This window comes from Cupressus sempervirens, chromosome 5 (genome assembly GCF_028749045.1).
Source record: "Cupressus sempervirens isolate cs-2001-9-10 chromosome 5, ASM2874904v1, whole genome shotgun sequence".
NCBI lineage: Eukaryota > Viridiplantae > Streptophyta > Pinopsida > Cupressales > Cupressaceae > Cupressus > Cupressus sempervirens.
Window position 1 is genome coordinate 259,600,133 of NC_143122.1, and position 22,314 is coordinate 259,622,446.

The window sequence follows — 22,314 nt, forward strand, 5'->3', positions numbered from 1 at the left end:
GTTGAGGGTATTGTGAAGGTGCAACAGTTGGAATGCAGATTTGAAGAAGTCATCTCAAGCCCCTGGCAATGGTTGTGAAGAAAATGGGTGATGCTACGCACAAGTTACTAAACCAAGACAAGATTTGAATCTGTTGTTGTTCACAACATTGAAGATTTTTGCAAGCATCACATTTAAGGTATTTTCCTCTTTCTTGAGATTTCTTTTCAAGAAAGTTATATAAAAAGGTTTCTCCATCAAGTGATATTTTGGCACTAATTAGGAGAAGTGTTTAATGCATCTCAGCATATTCTATGAAAGATTGTTTTAAAAAAATGTATTTACATCTTGGAATATGTTAGAGATTTAAGTTGGTAGATGAGTTTTCAGATCTACTGCAAATTATAAATTCTGAAAGTTATTTTGGTGAGTTGTAAGTTTGCAAGAGATGGCAGATTTCTTTTCACCTAGTATGCAGTCCATTGACCAAGATCATAGATCTTTTTCTACCAAGAGATACATGCCATTATTTTTCAATGGTATCTATGGTTTCCCAAATGTCATTCCTAATGATATTAGAAAACATTTGTCTAAATTTAGTGGGAACCATACTGTTTCAGCTAGTCATCATATTCAGATATTCAGTAATTTGATGGGTGACTGAGATTTCTCATGAGGATGTGCACATGAAATTATTTGTTCAAACTTTAAAAGGTGATGCTAAAGACTGGTTTTCCTTTTTACTAGTGTGTTCTATTTCATCTTGGAGTGAGTTGCGTTCGGCCTTCATGGAGCAATTTGGAGAAAGGGTAAGCATATCTTATTCATATAGTAAATTTTTAAGGATTCATATTGAGGATGGTGAACTTGTTCCTCAATTTAATATCATATTTGTAAGAACCTTGAATGAGATTCCTGAGAAATGTAGACCAAAGGATCAAGTATGCCTAATAGTTTATCTTGGTGCATTTGATAAGAAAATGAGCTATCGATTAAGGGATTTTATCTATTCTCCAGATTCAATTGTATGCCTTTACACTGGTACCATATAAAGAATTTGAGGTCCACCCGCCTAGGTCTCATAGAGCCCGAAGAAGAAGGAATTATCCTTATAGTTGGCCCAAGACTGCAGTCAAGTGCATCCATTATAGGAATTTGCTAACCTTGGATGTATTGGTCTAGTTTCTTGGTTATTTTCAAAACTATTAAATCTTGGAGGAATTCTAGTTTTTCATTACAGTGTAACTACTTTGTGGTTCCAGTCTGGTTGAAATTCTTTTCCATTACTGTGATACCATTTTTCCTTAGTATTCCTCTATTATGAACAGCAGTATTGTATTTCTTTTGAGGCATTTTAGATATACAGTCATTTCTTGGTGTTCTTTTCTGAATTTTAGCATACAGATGATATATTGTTTTCAAGGAAATTAATACAAGAGCTTCATTTCTTTTAGTTTCATTCTGAATCTCATCTCCTACTTCTATCACTTGCAATGTCTTGTGTTTAAGAACGAAGAGCTTAAATTCATTTGCAGTCCTGTAAGGTTGTATGTCTGGATAAATTTGCTAGTAGAACAAAGATCCATGTAAATGCTTATTTATATTGATAGGGTTGTAGGTTACACCAAGAAGATATCACCATAAGTATGAGATTTTCTATGAAGATTGATGTCTATTTGCAAGTCAAATAGATAGATCAGATATCTAAATATACGAGTATACTTCAAATTTCCATGTGTATGTTAAGGTTTAGTTAATGCCCAATGGATAAGGGACTGGTCAGCTTAGAGATTACATGTTCTCTGTTGTTGCATACCCGGGTTGTGCTGAGATCCAAACTTTAATTGAATATTAATTTCCCATTTTATGTTTTGAAGAACTAGAAATGTTGGTCATGGCTTACTTGCTGTTACTTTTTGGTTATAACTAGCTACTATAATGAGAAAGTTTGTTAGCAAATTATAGAAGACAATTGACCACTTCTGCTATAGGGGATTAACTGAACCTTAACATACACATCGAAATCTGAAGTATACTCGTATATTCAGATATCTGATCTATCTATTTGACTTGCAAACAAACATCAATCTTCATAAAAACTCTCATACTTATGGTGATATCCTCTTGGTGTAACCTACAACCCTCTCAGTATAAATAAGCATTTACATGGATCTTTGTTCCACTAGCAAATTTATCCAGACACACAACCTTACAGGATTGCAAATGAATTTAAGCTCTTCGTTCTTAAACACAAAACATTGCAAGTGACAGAAGTAGGAGATGAGAATTAGAATGAAACTAAAAGAAATGAAACTCTTGTATTAATTTCCTTGAAAACAATACATCATCTATATGCCAAAATTCAGAAAAGAACACCAAGAAATGACTGTATATCTAAAATGCCTCAAAAGAAATACAATATTGCTGTTCATAACAGAGGAATACTAAGGAAAAATGGTATCACAGTAATGGGAAAGGATTTCAACCAGACTGGAACCACAAAGTAGTTACATTGTAATGAAAAATATCAAAAAACTGGAACCCCCACAATGTGCAGCCAAGAAGCATATAAAGAATAGAAGATATTTCAGGAATTTTCCATCTAAAACTGACATGTGTCCCCCTGAAATGTCTTCAATCTGAAGTTGTTGAAACTGAATTTCTTGCAACTGCCTGCAATCAAAAACCATAAATGATGCAGCAAAATATCTAATATATCTCATTTAAACAATTAGCAAAATATCTCATAGAGAGAATATCAGGTACAAATCAAATCTAATCTGGAGAAAATATAGAAGATTAAGGGATTTTATCTATTCTCGAGATTCAGCCATATGCCTTTACACTGGTACCATATAAAGAATCTAAGGTCCACCCACCTAGGTCTTACAGAGCCTGAAGCAACCCTGTCAGTATAAACAAGCATTTACATAGATCTTTGTTCCACTAGCAAATTTATCCAGACATACAACCTTACAGGACTACAAATGAATTTAAGCTCTTCGTTCTTAAACACAAAACATTGCAAGTGACAGAAGTAGGAGATGAGAATCAGAATGAAACTAAAAGAAATGAAGCTCTTGTATTAATTTCCTTGAAAACAATACATCATCTATATGCCAAAATTCAGAAATGACTCTATATCTAAAATGCCTCAAAAGAAATATAGTACTGCTGTTCATAACCGAGGAATACTGAGGAAAAATGGTATCACAGTAATGGGAAAAGATTTGCATTTTTCATTAAGAAGACCCCAAAATTACAAATCTGTCTATAGCCGCTTCCAGTAAATACCTGCACAAAATCTGATCCTGGAAATGAAAAGTTCGTTTCTTCCCGGTTCCAACTGTATGCTACACTGCATATTTCGGATAAAATTTGTGCCCGTGAGATCAATCTAAAAATTTGGCTCCCAGACCATGAACGGCATTAAAAAATGAAAAATTTAAAAGTTTATATAGTATAACTATATAAAACTTTAAAATCACTCATCTTTCCATTTGAAAATTCATGCGTTGCAAAATCTTAATTTTTATATTATCCCTCTCCCTCCAATCAAACAGTGCCAAGTGTCGATTTATAATTCAACAATCACCATTTGAAAAGCATGAAATTTTAGAACTTTCGTAATATCGTAGGAATGAATTTTTCCCTCCACGATCTTACGCCAAATCATATTAATCTATTAATCTTTTAATAATTCCATCGTAGCATCTTGCCTTCAAAATTTGCCCTCCCCGATCCTACGACATGCCATATTAATATTTTATTAATATTTCAAATCTTTAAAAATCCCCCCTATTATCTCCCCTCGTAACATCGTATATGATGATTTTCACTCCCACGACCTTACGAATTTCGTAAGATCATGGACCTCTAAATTTAAACCCCCGACCTTACGAAATTCGTAAGGTCACGGCCCTTCTCTCCCCTCCTTCGATCCTACGCCGACATACCATCACGAGCCTGCGAATGAAGTCTCCCGATCTCCCAACAGAGGGACTCATCGTAGCATTAGAAGCCATTGGAATCCAGCTCATGATCACACGACTGCTTCCCGAAGTCGCCACGTGTCACATCTTCTTTAGGTTGACCATCAAAACATTGTTGTCGTCGCCAGGGTCCCATTATGTAAGTTTTACGTTGGTTTTGAAAAACGTGTCTTTGAAGACACCTTGGATATTGAGTCCATCAGTTTATAAAAAGGCAAGTTGATTGCCACGTTCCCAATGTGGGACAAATAGACTGCAACCATCTCATGCGGCTATCTTCAACCATGGAGACCTTGCAAATCCTCCTTGTGCGTTGGTCCTTCTAACTTCTTCCTGCAGTGGTGCTTCTGCCCTGCACGTGGACTACCAGCCGTGGACCTCATTAGCATGGGCTGCTCTCTTCTTCTTGCCGAGCCATTTCCTGCTGAAATCGTCCTCTTTGCATGGGCAACTCTGCATTTATGCAGCGGCTGTATGCTTGTGAAGTCAAATTGTTGGTTCCGATGACCTCAGTTGAGTTAGAGGAGTTGAGTGATGCTCTCAATTTTTATTTCAGGCTTCCAATTTGGCTCCAAGAGTCTTGGAGAGAGTGTCTATTTATAGTAAGTCACCCTGTCAAGTTCATTCTTTGTCTATCTTCATCAGGATCACTCTGGTATTGTTAGATTTTAATTCTAATGCTTCCTCTGTTATTTTGCAAGGCGGGTGAATTATTATTATTATTCATCTAAATATGTTGAAGTTATTTTTGTTGGTGTTGTATGTTGGTCACTTTAGTACCATAGCTCATTGGAACCAGGATGAAAAGTTTTAAATCGTGGGCACAAGAAACATTGGCCTTGTGTGTTAGAAAATTATGTTATGGTGGAAAAGGTCATTTTTGGAGCCAAAAGCAATTAATAAATTTTATTAATAATGGCACTTTATTATATTTTAATGTTCTGTGGAGGAAGCTTCTTAAGTGAAGTTCATTTGGGAAACTTGTGCCATTTAAAGATTATAGATATGAGATCATTTGATGGGAAAGGCATCCAATTGAATATTATTTTTCTTTTGTTGTCTTTGTGACACTTCTGAAGTTCTGAATTTTTGTGCCCTTGCTGAAGTATAAGGGTTTGTTCTGAGGTGTTCTCCATTGCTCAAGTATAGTGGAGATTGGAGTTGTGTATTCTGGAAATTTGTTTGTCGCTTCTCTACTGTATTTTCTGTGACTGAGAAGAGAATTTATTTGTGTTGACCACTACTAGGGTATAGTGGGATGGGTGTTATTTTCTGAGATTTGTTTGCGTCTTCCACGCTGTAGTCACTCTGATTAAGAAAGGCATTGTGATTGTTGGAGGTTCATTTTCATGTGCATTATCATACAGTTTTATCACTATTGATCTGGGCATTAAGCTTTCGGGTTTTCAGCATGGGGTTTTATTTCACAGATCATTCTTTGGCATATCAGCATGTGCATTTGGACTGCATATCTGGGCGACCATATCCCTGTTGTGGAGCAATTAAGCTGCAATATCTAGGTGGTTTTTCTACCTACTACTGGAGTTTGTTACTTTGCAAACTGGGCATCATTTTCAGCACCAGTGTGAGCTGCTAATGGGTGTTTTTCCTCACCACTATTAAGCATTAAAAATCCCTGAGTTGAGCAGCAGATTGCAATTGGAAATTGGGTGCCTTTCTGCATCTGAATTTGGCATCCAAGAGAGGAGTTCCTATGCGTTGCATGAAGCTGAAGACTGTAAACGGAACCACATAAGGTTGGGCGTCCAAAGTACACTGGAGCTGTTCAAATGGAATTAAGAAATCTGAATTGTATGCATTGACATCAGGTTCCTTATTAATTTTTTGTAATTGCAAATTATGTTGCATAATCTAATATTCATAATCTTTGATCTTCATTACTGATTGGGCATGAATGGAGCAAAAAAATATTTACTGTTTCAGCATCTGTTATTTCTCTATCTACTTATTGGCCAAAAACTTGTGAATTGCATATTCATAAAAATTTACAAACAAGCCCTCAAGATCGCAAAGCAAAAATTGAAAGAAGATACCCCTGCATTTCATCAGCATTGCTAGTAGAACCAGCTTGGGTTTCTAACAATAGTTTCCAAGCTTGCTGAATAGTACAAGAATTTGGTGTTTGTCAAAGAGATTATCGGTTAGGGTTATTACACATGGAGCCAAGTTGACAAAGGATAAATTGGAATGGTTGACCTGCTCATTGGGACTGCACAAGAAATGTTTATAGGGAAACAAATTTCAACTTTGAGGACCAATGAACGCTTAGTTACCATATGCTGCATAACAAATCTGATTTCTAGTAATCATCAAGTGAAACACCATACAATGGAGAGGCAGGGAGATTCAATCTAGATTAGAGCTAATAAGCATGTGAAAAGCATTCTACATAATTGAGTAGCAATATACACCCTAGTGGAACACCCGCTTTTCCTGTACCAGGAACTAAAACACCATGTGCAGCCACCTCAGAAAAGGACAAGTTGGAGTGCCATTCTTGCTCATTTGGACTGCATAAGAAATGCTTATTAGGACAACTAGAATTTCAATTTTGTGGACATATTGCTCACTGAAACAGATGATGAACACTTAGTTACAATCAATGCTATATTATTTCAATAGTACATATTTGTGTGAGTGTATGCTTCTGGATTAAACTATGCGTTGGTTTTCTAACATCCAGAAGCATAGACTCACACTGCTTACCATATAAATATAGTAACTCTGGTTTCTAGCAATCAACTTGTCAAATTCAATCACCAGAGAGACAAGGAGATGGATTGATGCATGTGCATCCTGGAAGGAGTGTGAGTAATCCTGCACTTTCATTTTGTTTTTCAATTTAATTGGAGTAACACTAAATTCAATAATGTGTGCCAGCATCCATGAAAATGCCAAAGACATTATTTTTCACTGAACTACAAGGAATGGAATGGAATGGAATAAAGGAAGGTGAACAGAGGATTAAAAAAACAGCATAAGTAATAAAAGAGAGATCATTTAGTGAAGGGGGAGACAAAATGTGGCAATAAGAGAGGAAGCAACAAAGGAAATGATGGGGCCTGTATAGGAAGCACAGAAGACAGCAGTGTAATTGAAAGAAACCCTAAAATACTGAGTAAAATGGACAAGCCATGTAGAAAGAGAAAAGAACACAAACTGGAGGTGAAGGGCTGTGTGAAAGGTAGAGAAACTGAGAGATTAATGCAAATGAAGAGGCATGGGGCATTGTGACAAATTATATAATGGCGCTCGGGACAGAGGCAAAGAATAGAATGGGGAAGAGAAGATACTACCGAGTGGTAGATGGGCTACGAGACATTGAATTTTTTGTGTTTACAAATTTAAGAGAATGCAAGTTTTGATTTCTATGTTGCAATCCTAGCATTGTTTTGAGGAGAGATCCTTTTTTTATGTATGAATTTTGTGTTTGAGTTTGAAGTTTGTAGGCATGTAGGGTCTAAGAATGCAATGTTGTAATTAGAGATAGTTAGTTTGGGGATGGGTAGTTGTTAACGAGGGATGTGTCGATTGGTCTTCCTAACCAACTGACCTCTATTTAAGAACTTTGGAATATGAATGATGTACTGATGGTTTTTGGTAATCAATAAAATATATAGTTTCCCTCACCAACTTTGGTACAAATGGTAATTGCATTAAATGTTCTTTTGATTCCTGTACAATTCAATGTATGTTATGTTATTCTAGTTGATGTCCATCCTACATTTTGGTGTCGTTGCCTAAGTTCAATCCTGGAGGTCATATACTAGATAGAATGGAGTAATGGGTAGACCATTCCTTCCACAAATACAAGAAACAAACACCGACAAAGAAGAGGAGGAAATTACAAGGGAGGATCAGGTAACATGAGATCTGGTGGTAGCTTGGGAAGTTTGTGTCAACCAATACATACAAAGGGAAGCCTGAGAGAGAGTTGTTCGAGAGAACACCATACAAAACAAACTTTCAATGCCACCAGCAGTGTACGACCACCTCAGAAAAATTCCTCGGTTGCTAGCAAGAAACTTGGTACGTGTGGCAGAAGAAAGAGCCAAAGCACAATGGGAGCAAAGAAGGCAACAAGTACTCCAATAATTCACTAAAAGAAGTACATAGGAACTTCAAGAGAGAAAAAACCCCACGGAAGACAAGTAGGCAATAAAATAATTCATGCCCCTACTCTCAAGCAAGGATCCAAGGAAAGTACAAGAAGAAGAAGCTGAGGGGAAAACTGCCTTACGGAAACTCCTACAGAATAGGGAATAGGAAGAAAGATGTCAACATTTAAGAGAACTTGTAAATCAATCCCAAGAGCCAAATCAAGAAGAGAATCTAATAAAAAAACACAATAAAGGGCATTGCCAATTCAGCAATCTTGAAAGGATGGGGGGAAGGAAAGAAGGGTGGACAGACCCTGAGAGCCCTGCATGTAAAGAACACCGTAGTACATAGCAACAAAGTTCTAGTCACAAAGAGGATGAACTAAGGGCAGAAGGAGAAGCCTTTGGAACAAGCACTTGAGAAACCCTTACAACAGGAGGGAACACACTCTCGACAAGAGGGAACAGGATGGCCACAGAAAAACAAAAACTTTTGAGTTTCTTAGAAGACAGGATAGAAGACCTTGCAAGGCATTGTAAAACCTACATAACTAAATGACAGGTGAACGGAGAAAATGACACTAACGAATGGCTAAAGGCATTTCCTGCCACCCTGCAAGGAATGGCTATTGATTTGTACATAGACATGAGGCTAGGAAGAAGGCCACATGGAAAGACCTACGTACTGCTTTTGAGGAGGAATTTTGATTCTTACGGGATGATGAGATTATAACAAAGATATACAACACAAAACAAGAAAAAGGTGAATTTGTAAGGGCATATAGCAGAAGACTAAACGAGTTGATAGGGAAATCGGATAATAAACCTATAAATGGACTAAAGAAAAGATGGTTTGGGTTAACCCCATCCCTACGAAGGAAAATGAAAATTGTCCCACCATCATCTTTTGTTGAAGCATGTACCGCGCGATGGATATAAAAAGTAAAAGCAAGACTTCTAATGGAAGGAGGCACAAAAGCGGAAGCAAGAGTTCTAAAGAAAGTGGGGGGTGAATCTAAAACCATACAAGCATTGTGGAAGGATATGATGAGGATGATGAAGGAAATAACAAGAAGCAAGGAGGAGAAAAGGGAAGGAAAACAACTATGGTGTACAGACAGTGAAAAGGAGGGACACACGAAGAACACTTGCCCCAAGAAGGCATTTTTCAACATATGTCAGGTAATGAGGCATTCCAAAAAGGATTGTCCTTACAATTTGAAAGCACACAATGCCCAAGTATTTTTTACTCAAGGAGAGCCATCCACACCCCCCTCTACTCCCCCACACAACACTAACACGAAAGCATCACCTAGAAGGTACCAAAACAATAGGAGGGGTGACAACAATAACAACACACCAAGGAGTCAAATAAAGTAAGACTCCAGAGGATGGCTCGTGATACAACATAAGAGATGTAACGAGTGGGGGCACTTTTCTTTTGATTGTCATAATGGAGGACAAGGTGGGGGGATGCTCTGCAAATGGTATGGGCCTAGAAATCATGAGGATACAAATTGTCCCAAATAGAAGAGCGTGAACACATTGATGGCGGCAGAACCAGAAGAGGAAGTCTTAGCTATTACTCGGATGCAAGCCAGAAAACTCACATATCCGAATGCAAGTATGGAAAAGGAGAGGTTGGACAAAGCTAGGATGGATATCCAAGTGGTGATGGATAAGGAAGGGAAGGTAAATACACCTAAAAACTCCAACAAGTCTATTCTGGAAACTAACATCATGAAACAAGTTCTCGAGACTATAGTACCATAAAAGATTGGGGATTTGTTTGAGACCCTACTACAATTAAGGGTGGCAATAGCGCATGGAAACAATACTAAGGAGGAACAATCGAAGAAGGAAGAAAAATGGGAAAAGGCAATAACTTTGTATTCACCATAGGAATGGGAAGAACTCTGACGGTGGTGGAGATGGAGATCATGGGGTGCAAGTTGAACAATATTATTGTAGATGGAGGCAAGGGTGTGAATGTTCTCCCTGAAGAAACTTGGAGGGCTCTTGAGAAACAAACCCTGTGGCCACCTACCTTCTAGTTAGTCGAAGCAGATCAACATGGGATCAAGCCCATTGGAACCTTAACGGGACAGAAAGTGGTGATTGGGACTCAACAGTTCTTCCTCGACTTTTTAGTATGCATTGGAGATGATGGGGTGCGGTGCATTATCGGGAAGGGGATGGCTAATCTCAGCAAAAGTTAATCACAACTAGAAGAAAAATATCCTTTCCATTGAAGTTGATGGTAGGAAGTACATAATTGACCTAAGGAACTAGTCGGTAAGTCAAGAACTTGCCTCTGATTCAGAAGCTGAGGGAGAGGATGGTAATGGAATTGAACCAAACGAATAAGGCATTCTACGGCTAGGAGAATATTCAAGAGATGAAACTATTCCCTTAATGGTCTGTTTCACTGGTAGATGGGGGATTATGAAGTATTTCAACCAGAGTGTAACATGTTACATGTTCAAGAGATGGAATCTGAGGATGGTTATCCAAGGTGTTATAAGAAGCACATAGAAGGTACAACTTCAATCGATGATACCCCAGCATAGACATTTCTGAAGGAGAAATGAATAGAGTACGAAGAGGCTAAACTAGAGAAGTTGAATCTAGGCGAAAAAGGACCGGCCTAAGGAAATCTTTATAGGAGACAATTGGGATCTTTTTTTAAAAGCAACCACATTCAGAATATTTCTTGAGTATAAAGATGTGTTTGTCTAGACGTATAAGGACTTAAAAGGAGTGCCACCTGAACTGTGTGTCCATCGGATACCTTTGGTGCCAAGAGCAAGACTAGTACGAAGGAGACCTTATCGGATCAATAAGAACTATTCAGCTAAGGTTCAAAGGGAGATCACGAATGTGCTTGAGGCAAACATAATATTCAAAGTGTAGACCAATGACTGGATGTCGCCAATAGTTATATCCTTGAAAAAAGATGGAAAAAGAAATCAGAATTTGTGCAGAGTTCAGGTACCTAAATGCAGTAACTATAAAAGATCCCTTCCCAATTCCCTTTACTAATGGTATCTTGGAAGAAGTGGCCGGACAAGAGATGTACTCCATGGACGGGTTTTCAGATACAATCAAATCAGCATTGCCGAAGAGGATAAACTGAAAACACCTTTGTAGTAGAAGATGGAGTGTATGCTTATAACATGATGTCGTTTAAGTTGTGTAATGCACCGACCACATTTCAAAGAATTATTCTTCTCATATTTGATGCGATGTTAGTAGGCAATTTCAAGGCCTTTCTAGGTGACTGGTCTATTTATAGTGGAAAGAAGCAGCAACTGAAGGTTATAGGAGAATGCATGGAACAATGTAGAAGGGCAAGGTTGGCATTAAACCCAAAGAAATGTTGGTTCATGGTTCCCCAAGGCAAATTCTTGGGTCATAGATTGTGCAAGGCAAGCTTGAAGATAGACCCTAAAAAAATCAAAGTCATTGTTCACATAGAGGCTCCCGCAGATGTGACAGATGTTAAATCATTTCTAGGGCATGTGGGATACTGTAGGAGATTTATAAAGGAGTTTGTAGAAGTTACCCTACCCTTTGAGAAATTAACAAGAAAAGGGGAAAATTTTGCATGGGGAAAGGACTAAGAGGAGGCTTCTCAAGAATTAAAGAGGAGAATGGTGGGTGCTCCAATCCTCATATATTCGGACTGGAATAAGGAATTTCACGTCCATCAACTATACAATAGGCGCCACTTTGGCACAAACGAGAAAGGAGGGACTGGACCAACCGGTCTACTTTGCTAGCAGGTTACTTTCAAAAGCGGAGCAAAATTATAGTACCATGGAGAGAGAAGCTCTAGGTATGGTTTATGCAATTTAGAAATTCAAACATTACTTATTAGCCACTCCCTTTACACTTTTTGTAGACCATCAAGATCTTATGTATCTAGTTAACAAACGTATTATCCAAGGAAGAGTTAGCAGGTAGCTAATCCTCTTCCAAGAGTTTGCCTTTAAAATTATAATCCAGCCAAGGAAAAGTAATGTGATTGCAGATCAGTTATCCAAAATAAAGTCACAAGAACCTGCAGGAATTGGAGTAAACAAAGACTTCCCAAATACCCACTTGTTTCAAATTGCAGTACTCCCACAATGGTACAAAAGCATTGGTCAGTACCTATCCACGGCTACCTTTCCGAGAGAAATGCTAGTAAGTGAAAGAATGAAGATTGTATTAAAAAGCAAAACATTCTAGTTGATTAACAGTTTATTGTATAAGATGGGGCTAGACAAGGAGTTAAGGAGATGTGTGATGGAGGAAAAAATCCTTGAGGTCTTCAGGAATCCCATGAAGGCTTGGCTAGAGGACATATGGGACCAAATGCTACAGCTCAGAAGGTACTCTTGGCAAGACTCTGGTGGCCTACACTTCATGTCGATGCTTGAGAATGGGTTCTTTGTTGTGATACATGTCAGAGGGCAGGAAACCTCTCAAGAGAGACTTCATGCCACTATTTTCCTCACAACCACAAGAACTATTTGAGCGTTGGGGTTTAGACTTTGTAGGCCCCCTGCCTACTAGCAATACTCACAAATGCAAATATATAGTGGTTGCAACGAAGTACCTTACCAAGTGGGTGGAGGCAAGGGCGCTCTTAGACAACACGGCAATAAGTACAGCCAAATTCCTTTATGAAATAGATAGTGACTCGGTTTGGTATACCCTTGCAATTAAAAAGTGACAAAAGAATATACTTTGTCAACCAAGAAATTCATATAATGACAAGTGAGTACAAGATTTTCTATTCTTTTTCCAATCTGTAATACCCTAGGGCCAACGGCCAAGCAGAGGCCACCAATAAGGTTTTGGTAACCATTTTGTATAAAACTTGTGGAGTGGAAAAAGGAGATTGGGAGGAAAGGCTTCCAGCAGTCTTATAGGCTTACAAGACTACTTCCAAGGCCACCACTGGGCAGACCCCCTTTCTCTTAATGTATGGACAGGAGGTTGTGTTGCTAGTAGAATATGTAGTACCCAGTCTCGGAATAGCAGTTGAACACGGGCAAGGGGATATGAAGAGTTTAAGAGCGTGGAAAAATGCCTTGATAAAATTGGATGAAAGGAGGACTAGGGCCCAATGGCCCACTAAAGGGGCACAAGTGAGACGAAATTTTTGGCATGATAAATATTTAAAGAAAATGAATTTTAAAACAGGGCAGTTGGTACTCAAGTATAATGGCAAGAATGAAATAAAGCCGGATAAGTTCAAAATAATATGGTTGGAGAGGATAATGGAGGTATAGGAAAATGGAGCTATAAAGTTGTCAACCATAGATGATAACCCTCTTAGGGACCTAGTCAATGGGTCTAAACTGAAACTTTATAAAGATAGGAAGGAGGATTTTTCTATGTACTCCTTAGACATAAAAGAAGAAAGTCACACAGAGGGAATGAAGAGAGACATAATAAAAAATAAAAAATAAAAAGACTAAAGAAGGAATAATAAAATTAAAAAGGAAAAGCAAACCAAAAATTGTCTTACATATATGGAGGAGTATCGCTCAAAAGAAAAGTATTTTGATACCTACCATACAAAAAGCATGTGAAGTATGAAAGGTGAGAAGAATACTTGGTGCAGATCGGATTAGGAGAGTTGGAAAGGAGTCAAGCCACGTACTTGGAACAAGGGAAGAGTCGGAGTCAAGTCGTGTATGCCATAGGTGGGAAGCCACGTACATTGCAAGTTAGATGCCACATACCGTATGAAGCCCAAGCGTATTGGTGCAATTACCAGGCGGAGGTGGGCGAGAAAAGGAGGCCAACCAAAATGCGTACAAAGCGAAGAAGGATGTTGCGTACGAAGTGAAGAAGGATAAGGATGCCGCGTACGAAGTGGAGGGATCAGACGGAGTGGAGAGATCAGCCACGTACGAAAGGACAAGAGCAATCGCATTCGAAGCCAAGACGCCATCGTTAGAGCAAACGTACGAGGTCAATCAAGGCGTACACAATCAGAGTAGACAGGGCCATACAAGAATAGCTCTAAGATGATGTACAGGACGGACAAGGTCGTACGAAACTCAAAAGTATGAGGTGTAGGGATACAAGAAGGAGCAAGTGGGTAAACTCGTATAGCCAGTTAGGCAATCCTCGTGTACCAAAGGTTTGGGAAGGTTGTGAAGCCCAGCAAAGCAAGGAGCCACAAGAAGGGTGGTAAGAAATTGTACCAAGAAAAATCTAGGCAATACATGGGGACAAGAAATGGTTGGACTACAACAGGAATTAAAGCCACCTAGAGACTGGCCAACTACCATAAAATGGTGAAGACCAGCATTGGGAACCCAAGCAGAGGGAAAGTTAGTGATTCCAAGAAAGACACGGTCTTGCAGGTGAAAAAGGTGCAAAAAACGACTATCAAGAAGGACAACGAAATGAATGCAGAAAGCATTACGGCTAGTAACATTTCATTTGAAAATGTAGCAGGGAGCAAGTGTCCGACATGGTGGAGGAATGTAGAGGAGACCCATATACTGAAAAAGGCATTATGAAAAGCAAAGGTAGATAAAATAATCTTTATGCTTATTTTTGATTTAAAGGAGTTTGACCCTGTGCTAAGAATGATGGTGGTTCGATACGACAAGAACGGTCATAAATTTGTTATTCAATATTTTCAGCAAACCCTCACTATCTCGTATTCTCCAAACAAAATAAATAAAGTTTTTGGGTTACTAACAAAGAGCATGAAGTAACAAAGATGCCAACCAAGATGACAGTGGAAGAAAAGAAGAAATGGTCGGGACTGATGTGCAGGAATGATCTTACAAGTTTGGAATGGGATAGCATTCTAGGCAAGATTAACAGTCGAGGATTGAAAAAAATATTCATAGTGAACAATGAATAGAGGTGCATCATAGACCTGGTAAAGAGCAAACTGACCAGGGGGAAGTTGTGCATCTGATATTGGTATTTGGATGCTACCCATAGTAAATGGACTAAATATGGGAAGGGTTTAACACTGGTCACAAGTGCTATCAGAAAGATTGAGGGAATTTTCGCAGTTAAAACATAAAGCTTTATACATGCCCTATCATGCCATAGCATTATTTCTGGAAGCAATTCGAACACAGGTTGCCCCAGAGCATTGGAAGACCTTCATACCAACAAGCTGATTGGAACCTCATAAACCAGCCAGGTTCCATCTTGATATCTTTGGAATGGGACCTAGAGAAGGAGAGTCAGGGAAAGAAAAACTAAGGCAAATGGCGGTACCTAATATGTCTCTTCAAGCACCAACCACAAATGAAGAGGATAACAGTTAAGATGGAGAAGAGACCAGTATAGGAGCATCTTCTTCAGAGGAAGCAAAGAAAGAGGAATTTCGAATGAGCCATCTCAAGAACACACTTGGTGAAGTCACATTCCTACCACCAATTGGAGAACCATTACCTCAAGCGGTTCCAGAATTCACAAAAGTCCATAGGGGGCCAACTAGAGCTTCCTAAATGTTGTTGGATCCTGCAGAGGGGAGCCTATAGGAAGGAGGTTGTACGGTGGATAAGGGAGGTCGTATGCTGGATGGAGGGAGGTCGTACGGTTGCCAATACGATGGGAGGAGTTTGGAAAAGTGGCCGTACGATTTTCAGAGAAATTTGGACGCAAGTGGCAAAAAACTATGGGCACGACTTGCAAAAAAATGGCACCCAACAGACCTCCAAGTGAACAGCAAAGAATAACCCTCAATTTTCAAAGGATTCAATCACACTAGTTACAAATAGAAGGGCGCAAGTTTGCAGATCGGAAAAAATCGCAGGAGTCACAGACAATATGGCACAATTTTTTGGCAGAGAACCCTAGTTGAACCAAAGGTTTTGGAAGCAAATATGCATGAAAATCATTTCGAAAATAGGGTCTGATAATTTTAGAAAAGAAACTATGATTTTCACAAAGATTTAAAGAAGTGGCTCTAATACCTATTTGCTTGATATTAACAAAGACCGAGAGGTCAATATGTACAAAAGAATAAAGTGAGGTTTCCTTAGGAAACAATCGTAAAGAATAGAAACATTCTATTCTAGCTAAAAGAAAGCCAAAGAAAGCTAACAGATAACTACAGACTAGCTAAATATTAGAAACATTCTAATATTTACAATAGATTACAAATAGAGAACCATTAACTAATAATACAAGCTTATTTATTATCGTAATAGGTTATTCCTTGTGCAATTGTATGGGCAGTGAAAAGTTTTTTGTTGAATGAAATGGATTTAAACTGCTGAGGTATGAAGTTGCGATGAAGCTAGGCAACTATGAAGATGTGAATGAATATATACTGAGGATGTGATTTTTGAGTTAAAGATTTTGGAGCTATTATTGTATATATCACAGGAATTGAAGGAGTTGTGGGTCACTCTCATATATTTTCAAGTATCTTATTCTAAGATGAAGTGTAATTTTGAGTCAGTGCTCAAACTAAGGTTGATGCCTCAGCTGATTGGAATTGGTGTTTTGAAGAGAGTTGTTGCTCTCTATGAGAATTGATGCTCACTTATGTAATGTGGGTTGGTGTTCATTTTGTTAATAAAATCTATTATTTGTTGTGGTTTCTTATCTGAAAGAGTTTTCCATGTGGAATTCGATGTTTTATCTTGATGATTGCTCTCTATGTTTTATGTGGTTTCATGTGTTTAAAAGTTTAAAATAATAATTCATCCACTTGCCCACCCACCCTCTCTCAGTATTTTCTATGTGCTCTTCAAGAGCGAACTAGATTATGTGGAGAGAGGGAGGAAGAGAGGAAAAATAAAGAATGGAAATAACGTCAAATTACAGGACAAACTAGTTAAGCATATTCAGGAAGATGGAGCAGGGAAGTGGATCCAAGATAAGCATAGGGTGTACATATGTTTTTGAGTTTGACTCATGAAACGATTTCTTTCTACCATGACTGTCTAATGCAAGAGCATCCAGAAAAAAGTACGAATAATCCTACACTTTTATTTTGTTTTGCAATTTAATTGATGTAACACCGAATCCAATAGTGTGTGCCAACATCTAAGAAAATGCCTAAGGCCCTATTTTCACTTAACTACAAGGAAGGGAACAGAAGAGGAAGGTAGAGCATTATAAAAAACATAAGTAATAAAGAATCGTTGAGTAAAGGAGGAGACAGAGTGGGAGTAAGAGAGAGAGCAGCACACTAAGGATGTGATGGAGACATCAGAAGCATAGAAGACAGCAGGGAAATCAAAAGCAACCCTAAATAGTGGACAAATAGGACTGAAAGAGAATGAGTAAAAGGTCAAGAGACTAATGCAAATGTAGAGGCATGGGGCATTGTGATAAGTTATATAACAGTGCTGATTCTTGTGGAGTCTGAGACTAAGGCAAAAGAATGGAAAGAAAATGGAATTGGGAAGAGAAAATCACTGCTGTGTGGTAGACAGGTTATGACTATGAGACATTGAAATTTTTTGTGTGAGGTTAAGGCGATAAGAGGCCATGCTTGTTAAATTTGTGGTTGTAGATTTAAGAGAATCCAAGTTTTGGTTTCTTCGTTGCAATTCTAGAATTGTTTTGTGCGGAGAGTTTCTGTTTATGTATGGTTTTCATGTTTTAGTTTGAAGTTTGTAGGCAAGAACAAGAATGTGAAAGGCACTCTATATAAATGAGTGGAAATATCAACCCTGGGTGAACACTCACTTAAAAGTTATAAGGCTAATCATCATATTTATGTGGAGGATGTCAAGATTGTTGGGAGAAAAAGACCATTACCTAAATCACAGAGTTTATTTTGACGGAGAGCAATGGCAGAAAAATAGGTAAAAGGAATTTGCGAAAAATTGGACATTCTTAGTTGCTTAAAACTATGTAATAACTCAAGCGAAGGAATGCACATGTCAATGTTCTGATAAGTTTCTAAGTATTGGGGAACACTGGCATTCTTAGAGCAACTATTGAAAAATTTCCACTCTCACGATGGGTGAGAGAAGACTTCAAAGATTTGGGGCTTACAAATTCTCACAACATGATCCTAGAAGCAAAGTTATGTAAAACATATAAACCGCAAAAACCAAAATCAAAATAAATTAAAAATGGGTCAAAAAACGATAGCTTCTTGTGCTCGCTTACGTTATTTTTGACAATAGATGTATACATTTTGACTCTTCCTTGAACTTTGTCTGGTAGATGTCTTTCAAATTGGCAGCTGAAATGTGAATACAAGATAGTCGAAAGTTAATTATAACTTTAGATAGTTCTATTCTCAAATTTAACAAACACTTTGGGTGAAATTTTTTTACAGCTTTTCCTTTTAGATTTCTTAATACGATTAATTGGCTTCACCTGTATGTGGGTATACAGAATAGTGATGAAACCATAAAAAAGATGATATTCCTTTTCACTACGGTTTCTGTAAACTTACCATCACTCCAGTCCTGAGCAGCTGTACAGTGGGTGATATTGCTCCTCCTGCGGCTGCCACCATTAACATATATATAACTTACAGATGGACAGAATGTGTCAAGTGCACGACACCACATATATAACTGTAGACGATTACGAAATGCTGGTTTTGGGGTCTGTTTAAGTGCTACCATGGATTTGAATTGATGAATAGCACTGAAACGTCTGTTCATATTCATGCTGTAGTACATCTTCATGGTGCATCCCTTTGCCGTGCTCTCAATTAGGCTTTATTTCCAGAGTGCCCAGAGTGCAAGATGTCACCATACAAAAGAGATTGCTAATTCAACTGACACCAGAGCTAATGCTGTTCTTGAGAATTACTAAGCAAGCAGCCCCCGCCCAACACTTAAAACAGACCCAGCGCTCATTTCTTATCTGCTTCGAATATTGGCTAACTAGTATCTGCTAGTCTTTAGTTGGGGGGGAGATGGGATCCAGAGAGGAATTGGGGGATAGCCTCTAGTTAGGAGTATGCGGGATATAGGAAATTTGTTGTAGGTCACTATGAAATCTTTGTTGGGAAAATAGGGATTTGTATGATTTAGGCTTTAGGAAAATGTTCTATTATGTTAGGAATATTATTGTCATTTGTTAAATAGGGAGGCTAGTTTTGTAATATATATATATATAGTTTTGTAATATGAAATCTTTGTTGGGAAAATAGGGATTTGTATGATTTAGGCTTTAAGAAAATGTTCTATTATGTTAGGAATATTATTGTCATTTGTTAAATAGGGAGGCTAGTTTTGTAATATATATATATAGTTTTGTAATATGAAATCTTTGTTGGGAAAATAGGGATTTGTATGATTTAGGCTTTAAGAAAATGTTCTATTATGTTAGGAATATTATTGTCATTTGTTAAATAGGGAGGCTAGTTTTGTAATATATATATTTTAAATTTTTAAATTGTGTAGAGTATAAAAAATAAGGTAAGAGTCTGTAATATAGTTTCTTATAAGGGAGGTCTTGGGTTCAAGTCTATTCAAACTAAATCAATAATATTAATAATTAATCACAACACATAATAATAAATAATCTTAGCTTAAGTCTCTTACCGATCAAAAAAAAAGTATAGAAAACAAAGGTATTCAATTCATGAGACTACCAAATTCGTTGAATTTGAAGTTTAAATGCACTACAAAATTTATAAGAGCGTTAGGATGTTCCTAAACTAGTAATTGTAACTTAAGTTATAATGGTTATGTCCCAAATATATTAAAATCAATTATGAAGAAATATGTATTTAGAGGAGAGGGGTAGATCTATTGATTTTATTTATTTGTTATGTTTATGTTTTGAGGGCAACTATTTATGTTTATTATGGAGTGATACCATCTCCTTTGTTGCAAAAAGATGTATAGACAATGTGAAAATAGTTTGTTCTTTGAAGGTAAGTCTAGAACTTGATCGTGACATAAGAAGTTGTTAATCTACAATTGTAGGTTCTACATTGCATAAATTTGAGAGAAGTGCACATAATTATGTTCGAACAAGTTTGTCAATAGTTTGACAAGATATTTCATTGAGCGGTATAATTGGTATGAAGCTACTCCATAGAGTAACCCCATAGGAATTTGATGCATACATTGGAATGTCTTTGACTGGTGGTAGCTTGCCCAAGTCACCAAAACGCACAATTGAGTGTTCACCAAATGTGATGTGGTTGTGGTTAGGGAATGCTTCTCACAACCTAATATCATTTCATTCTAGCACCTTCAAAATAATGAATGTCATCTCATGTAGTAGAATATATCAAATGAAATGCATGCTTCCTTGGAAGGTTGCAAGTGTTTGCCCCTCCAAAGGTACCATTTTTGTGATTGGTATTTGGAGGGTGAGATGAATTGTTTGAGAGGATTTTAGTTTTGAGAGAGAAGATATGTTTCCAAACAATGTAGCATTAGTTAAACATAGATGTGGTTGAAACAAAAATAATACTGGAAGTAATATAAAAGCATGCAGCTTACAGTGTGGATTTGCTATAATAAGGGACTTGCCCTTATATAATTTTATGAGGTGATAAATTGAACAAGATGCTATAATCGAATAAAGTTGATCGAGAGATGTCATCTATTAATTTTGAAAAAGATCAAATAAGAAATCAAATTAAAAAATTATTTTAAAATTTATAATTTTAAACTTCTAAATTACTAAGAGGACTACCAAATCCAATTTGACACTAAATGAAATGACATTGTATTTGGTGTGATGTAGACTTCGAAATCCAAACATTATCATCACATTTCAATAGAAGTAGTTGATGTTGTTCTATGAATAACAAGTTTTAGCTAACCAAAATACATAAATGCATTTAAACATAGGTGCTTTTTAACCAATCCTATAATTGAGACAACTTTTAGCCCTTGCCTTTTCTATAAGGAAGGAACATATGTTAATTAAATTTCCAATGCCAAAATTTTAGATCCCTAAAGTTTGGCAGCTTTTGATTTAAAAAACATATTTTTTTGCAATTTTACAAAATTTCCATTTGTCTAATTAGTCAATACCATTTTTGCTGAAGTTTAGACAGTTTTAAAAAAAATAATGGAACGATAAACATGTATTAAATGCTTGTTTGTAATGTAGTTGATGCTTATTAATAATGGATGCAATGTGACACGAAGACAAGTGTATATCACATCAAAATTTGATGTACGTTGTATTGTACTTGTTGTTGGCTAGTACTACTTGGTAGTTTGCACAATTAGCTAATTAATTTTGCAAAGATCATCGAATTATATTAAGTTATTTCTAACTCATTTAAATATTTCTAAATTTTTTTTTTTTTATCAATTAAAAATATTTGTAAAAATGATTCATCTCAATTATAATTGGCTCAATGCATTAGGTGTTATAGAACCCCTTTTGTCTAACTCCCTCCATATTATGTATTTTACAACAATATTTTAGGAGATTAAACAATGTAATAAAATAATATTACATATGCATAATATTAAATTCTAGAAATCGAATTTATAAAGGGTGGTGAAATTTTTTTGAGTAAATTCAATTGACATTCTAAACTTTACCATCTCCTTCTCTGTCTACATTGAAGCTATAAATATTTTTTGTTTTTAATACAAAGCTCATTTGACCTATTAAACAATTTGGTTGAATAGGGGTTCTCATGAAATTATATAACTGTAAAAATAATTTACCTAAATATATTAAATCAAGTTTGTAAGCATTAGATATAAAAGAATAAAATAATCTAATTTATTTATTGTTTAGGATTTATTTTATTTTATTTTTTGATTGGTAAACGATTGAAGCCTTTTGATTATATTAATTAAATAAAAAATACATCCAAGTATCTCCGTTCAAACGGGCACTAGTAGGAAAGAACGGAGAAGAAAATCTCTAGTCTTGCCTAGGACCGTAGTCCTTAAATATTACATGTTTAAAAGGGGCATACCCTAGTTTTCAACTATCAATTTTAGTTTTTGGGTACCATATCAAAGCTTGATTGCCATTTCTAACAATATAGTGTAAAAGTGATTCATGAATTACATATGTAGTGCAATAATAGGGGAGAGAAGAGCAGGAGAAAGAAACACCCTCATCTTTGTTTACTTGTAGGAACTCTGCTATCTTTCTTGATAAAAAAGTTTCACCATGTTCACTTGCTACTAAGAAAAACAACTTAAAAGTGTTGTTCAATTGAAAAAAGTCAAAAATTATAACCTTGGTTACCAGATTTGTTTCATTTAAATTGAAAAGATATCTTTAGATTGATTAGGGTTGTTTTAAGCCAGAGTTAAGGTTAAATATATAAT

At 36.8% G+C, this 22,314-nt stretch overlaps 1 protein-coding gene across 2 annotated transcripts in view; it reads right to left on the reverse strand.

The window, feature by feature from the left end:
* Nucleotides 1-19,043, reverse strand: part of LOC149555531 (uncharacterized) — a 130,498-nt gene extending 111,455 nt beyond the window's left edge. The window contains exon 1 of one of the 2 annotated variants that reach the window (XM_089829619.1): nucleotides 18,492-19,033. In XM_089829619.1, coding sequence (XP_089685745.1) covers nucleotides 18,492-18,729 — 238 coding nt within the window. In that variant the 5' untranslated portion in view covers nucleotides 18,730-19,033. Of the gene's footprint in view, nucleotides 1-18,491 lie in introns of both variants that reach the window. The other variant, XM_089829620.1, reaches the window with a different exon arrangement.
* Between the last annotated feature and the right edge of the window lie 3,271 nt (nucleotides 19,044-22,314).